At 37.5% G+C, this 5,000-nt stretch overlaps 1 protein-coding gene across 2 annotated transcripts in view; it reads left to right on the top strand.

Annotated features, from left to right (window-relative positions):
• LOC138056407 (TBC1 domain family member 22B-like) overlaps positions 1 to 5,000 on the top strand; it is a 20,068-nt gene that overhangs the window by 141 nt on the left and 14,927 nt on the right. The window contains exons 1-5 of one of the 2 annotated variants that reach the window (XM_068902192.1): positions 1,285 to 1,588; positions 1,662 to 1,736; positions 3,474 to 3,748; positions 4,191 to 4,370; positions 4,941 to 5,000. The exon at positions 4,941 to 5,000 is cut by the window's right edge and continues 11 nt beyond it. In XM_068902192.1, coding sequence (XP_068758293.1) covers positions 1,416 to 1,588; positions 1,662 to 1,736; positions 3,474 to 3,748; positions 4,191 to 4,370; positions 4,941 to 5,000 — 763 coding nt within the window. In that variant the 5' untranslated portion in view covers positions 1,285 to 1,415. Of the gene's footprint in view, positions 142 to 1,284; positions 1,589 to 1,661; positions 1,737 to 3,473; positions 3,749 to 4,190; positions 4,371 to 4,940 lie in introns of those variants that run through there. The other variant, XM_068902193.1, reaches the window with a different exon arrangement.

Genomic DNA, 5,000 nt, shown 5'->3' on the forward strand with positions numbered 1-5,000 from the left:
TAGAACCTCTAATCGTTCAACGATCACAGCAGAGAGTAGCAGCCGAACGGTTCTTCTTGCGAAGTTCCTGTGTCCTTTGTCCGCCATTGGCGGTAACTTTCACGATCAAGACGAAGACGTCTCTTTACTTTCAGGGTTAAGGTTAGTATTTTCACAGATACATCCCTGAATTACTGACGCATAGTTCAGATATCACTCTCAGTTTCATCAAATTTGAAAAATCTCACAAATTATTAAAGACATTCGATGCGCACAAAATTTGCCTAATGGCAGGCGATTCTCCGCAATTTTCATTGCCTCAGACTAGAGGTGTATTTATAATTTAGTAGACCTCTTGTTTCAGTATGAAATTAAACGAAAAGCTAAAATGAGAATGTTTTATCCCTTCTTCACACGTTGCATTTTGTGAGGTCTTTTGTGCTTTCATCATGTCACTGTGTCAAATTCATGGTATCAAGTATCAGTTGTTTTAATCTATGCGAGTTTTCCGCGCGCAAGGCTGTCTCGAAGTGGGGCGCGCTAGAGTTCTCTACGCACTTTTATAGATGCTTTCAAATGTGCATGTTGAAAGTTGCTTCAAGTTCGAATAAACGAAAGAAAGAAATGATCCCAGCATTTATAGAGACTGACAGTATACAGTATAGTTCAGAGAAATATCACCTGTATCTTGTCTCCCAAAGATAACAAATCGCCCAGAGGCGATAAGAAATTTAAAACAAGCATTTAACAATAACTAGAAAATACTGCAGAATCTTCTTGGGTAGATCTCGAGAGCCATAAACGCTGCATTAAAAAAATGATGTGTTGAGAATTTTTTTTTTTTTTCAATTTTCACGACATTCGCAGTTTCGTTTTTTTACGCGCTTACCTTTCTTTATCCTTTGACAGATTATGCCTGCTTTACAGTTTTGGCCGTTTTCCATGTTTGCGAGCACAATTTCGTCAATAACATTGGCTAATCAGCGCCTTTTACCAGTTTTAAAAAATCCGACTTAGACATTCTCATTAAAACAGCATTCTATATACATGTAGGCGGAACTTTCTTGACTTACACGATATCGAGGCACCTTTTTATAATTCCGTCATTCTTATCAGAAGGTTCACCTTTCATTCCCAATCATGCTTTCCACGAGAAAAGTATCAAGCAGCAACCTATTAAAAATTACCTTTATTAGCAATGCCGTCAGTTTTTCGAGAACTGTTACAACTTCCGGTTTTCGGGCCTGCGAGACAAATATTATTCGCCAGCGGGTGTGCCCATGGCCACATCTGACGGTAGCTGTTTCGTCCATATTGGATGTGAAAGAGATATTTGGAGGAAATTCTTCTTTCTTTGTGACCTTGCTCCGGTTAAGCGAAGGCTGATCTTATTTGACCACTTAAAGATGGGTGGATAGGCAATATTTGTTCAAAACATGAGCGAAGCGGCTAAAGAACGCGTTATAGCGCTCGGAACTCGGTTCAATACTATTGAACACGAAGTGGACAGCCAAACTATAGAGAATCATTCGAGTCTGGCACCAACGTTTGAGACAGGCAGCCCGAAAAAGTCGTTCTGGAAGAGAAATACGAGTAAATTGCCCGGAAGGTAAAAGCGTTTATGTCGGATTTGAGGCAATTGTGGGCGCACTGTTGTTGATTTTAAATATGTTATTTGCCAGTATAAAACCAGCGCATGGCGGTCAAGATTTGCTTTCGTCTTCAACAAGTGTTTCCGTAGGCAGTGGGCAAGCGAGGTCAGTTGAATTACGGTTTTTGAATGTATAATTGATCGAAAAGTTTTGACGTTCTTGTCAAGCCTTTTCGGTAAAATTCTTTAAGTTGGCTCACATGTACTTAATTTGCAAATTGAATAGACTAAAGGAAGTCATTGTTTACATCGATAAAAGCTTTCTGGTTTCAATATTTCGAGAAGTGACAGAAACACACAGATCGCTTTTTGGTTAAAGGGTGAGTTTTTTATTAATGTTACATTATATCGCATAAATTAATTTCTTAACTTCTTTTGGTAAACGTTGATTTTCATTTGAACTTGTAATCTTATACATATGTACAGTTATAATATCACAACACGGTATTGATCAATCATGTGGCGCAATTTTCGTAGCATTCGAATATATGGTAGTTCACTGTCGGAAATTTGGTATTTTGACTCTATAACTAAGGCTTCTTGAAAGTTGTGCTTAATTTTGTAAAAAGATTTGAATCGTAACATTCTTGTGGAACTTTAATAGAGTGATGGCTCATCATCCAAATACTATTTTGAGAGATCTCTAGCAAAAGAGTGTATGTTACATAACACTTCCATTCAGTTTGAGTGAGACATTGAGGAGGAAGTAGTATACTGTATAGCAATTGTTTTGCTTCTTTGAAGTCAAGTTGGAGTCACTTTAACTGTGCCATATTGAACCAAACATTAGTCACAAAAACTGAACAAATTTGGTTTCTTTTTATGCATTATTATTTTTTCATGACAAGTATATATCAAATATTCAGTGTGTGATCTTTTAACTCTTTCAGTTCAGGTGATTTGGCTTTTGTTTAATGGTCTAATTATCATCTGTTCATAGTCTCAGTAACCAGCTTCAAATAGGCCACGTTATATATATCAATATTCACACATGGCTATGAGGCTGTGCGGTTAAATTTGAATGTTGTTTTGTTTAGAAATCTCTGTTGAGACTTGTGAGACAAAGAAAACAACTGAGCCCTGAAATTTAGTGTTTGTCAAATTTAAAAAAACACTGTAGTCATGTGTATAAAAGCCAAAGACCTCTTGAGTGGCTGTATTCTCAGCAGGGTTGTTGTGGATACATGTATATCTGATAAGTTCACATACAGCACTCCGTTCTAGTAATATAATTTATAGCAGTGTTGGTGATGATATTGTTGAGGATGGTGACAATAACGATGGCACCAATGATGTTGACAGTAATAATGATGATGAGAAGAAAGAGACAGTGTGGCCAGAGGCAGTGCAGCCAGGTGGTTAGGGCACTTGCCTTCACATCCAGAGTTCCCGGGTTCAAGACCTGTCCTAACCACTAATTGAATTTGATCCTGGTAGTCCCTGGTTCAATTTCTCAGCTGCACTTGTAAATAGCCAACTGGCTTGCCTCCGGCCAGTTGGGATTCTTAACACTTGTTTTTTTTTCATTGATTGTACATGTATTTCACTGGCCCTGAAAAGCCCCTATGTGGAGTGGTCAGTTAAGTATGTATTGTATAGAACGAGTGCATAAATGGTGGCCCAAAAAATAATCTTTTGTTTATGTACTAATTAGACTCCCCAGCCTCATTTGCATGGACAAAAGACAAAAGAAATGTTGCTTGAGAGTCTAATTAGAACATAAACAAAAGAATATATTTTTGGCCGCCATTTATGCATTCAGTCTATAAAGAAAATGATAATTAAGTTAGTAATGATCAGGGAAATGGCAATTTTGATGAACATGATTTTATCAATTTTCCAGTGCTCAGGGAAAGGTCAAACCAAAGCTCTTGAGCTTCCAAGAGTTCAATAATGAAACAAGTGACGCATGGGGTGAGGATGATGATGATGTCATCAAGGTGGATCCAGAAGAGAAAAGAAATTCTGCGCCCCAGCCACGCGTGCGCACAATCAGTGGTGGTGATGTAAGAGCGAGCATTCCCACCAACGCAGGACCAGAACCAAAAAGGCTTCCAGAGCAGTTAATTAAGAAAGAGGAACACAAGACATCAAGGCCCTCTCCACTAACTTTATTGAGTAAATGATTATTTTGTTTATAAGCTTTTAGATTTATGGCAATAGCTTACAAGTGCCAATGGTCCTGTAGATCAGAGCACAACACCATGCAGGGCTTGAAATTTCCACTTGATTTTTTCTTGATTTTTTTGCAACTTAATAAAAATTATCTGGAGAAGATACAAATGTGCAACTAGTTTCCACCTTCGCTCTGTCAAAATGAGAGAGTTAGCAGTTGCCACGTTGCTTTAAATAAGTACAAAAATGTAAAAGTTATTTTGTTTCTCGCTGTGAATTTTCTTTAAATCTGAAGATTTGGAGCACATTATTTTAACATTTTCAGTGGTTTCTTTACACACAAGTATTGCTGCAGCATTTAATTTGCATTTTTTTTACTCATAAAATTATCTGTTTCTTTGTCTACCAAGGGTAATTTTTTTGCACTGCTTTCATTTCTTTGTAGCACGCAACAAGAATCAATCGTCGTCCTCAAAATCCACAAGCCAGTCCCCACCCCCACCCCCTGCACAATCTCCCAGACCCCCCTCTCCAATAAGAGCAGTGAAACTGGAATTTCAAGACCAAGAAATCCACAAGCTTGAAAAGTTTGGCAAGCTGTTGGCTGGACCTAACACTGATCTCGGTAAGCGAACATGAACATAATTATGCAGTTAACCCCGTGGCCCCTAAGGTAAGAGTTACCTTGGCGATGAGTACAGTTGTCTGGTATTAGACAGCAAAAATCTTCAAGTGTCTCTCTTGTGAAGGGTTAAAGAGGAAATAGTTGTTGAGCTAGTGTAGATTTTATAAACCTTTTTGCAACTGGCGGCAATTGATGAGTAAAATCATCCGACATTGAAGTAAAATCTTTAAGTGGCCTTTGTAGTTGGAAAAGGACTAAGAAAGTATGTTAAGAGAGAAAAAAGAAACAACAGATGAAAGTGAAAGTCTGTAATCCATTCATTAATTACCAAGAGTATATTAATTTTGAAAGTAATGTACAACCACGTGAAAACGTCGTTGTCCATTTTGTCTCGTTTTCATCGAGGTTGAGAATTATTATTGTCCGTAACATATGCATCTGTTAGTTTTCAAAATTTCTGATGTTACATGCCATCAATCCTGTTTCAATGACCTTGGATTAGTCAACATTGTTTGTTTAGTAATTCAATAATAAATTGTTATTATTATTTTATTTATTATTTTTATTCAGATGCTATAAGAAAACTGAGTTGGTCTGGTATTCCTGTCACAGTCCGCCCAACAACATGGC

This window comes from Montipora capricornis, chromosome 7 (genome assembly GCF_036669925.1).
Source record: "Montipora capricornis isolate CH-2021 chromosome 7, ASM3666992v2, whole genome shotgun sequence".
Lineage (NCBI taxonomy): Eukaryota > Metazoa > Cnidaria > Anthozoa > Scleractinia > Acroporidae > Montipora > Montipora capricornis.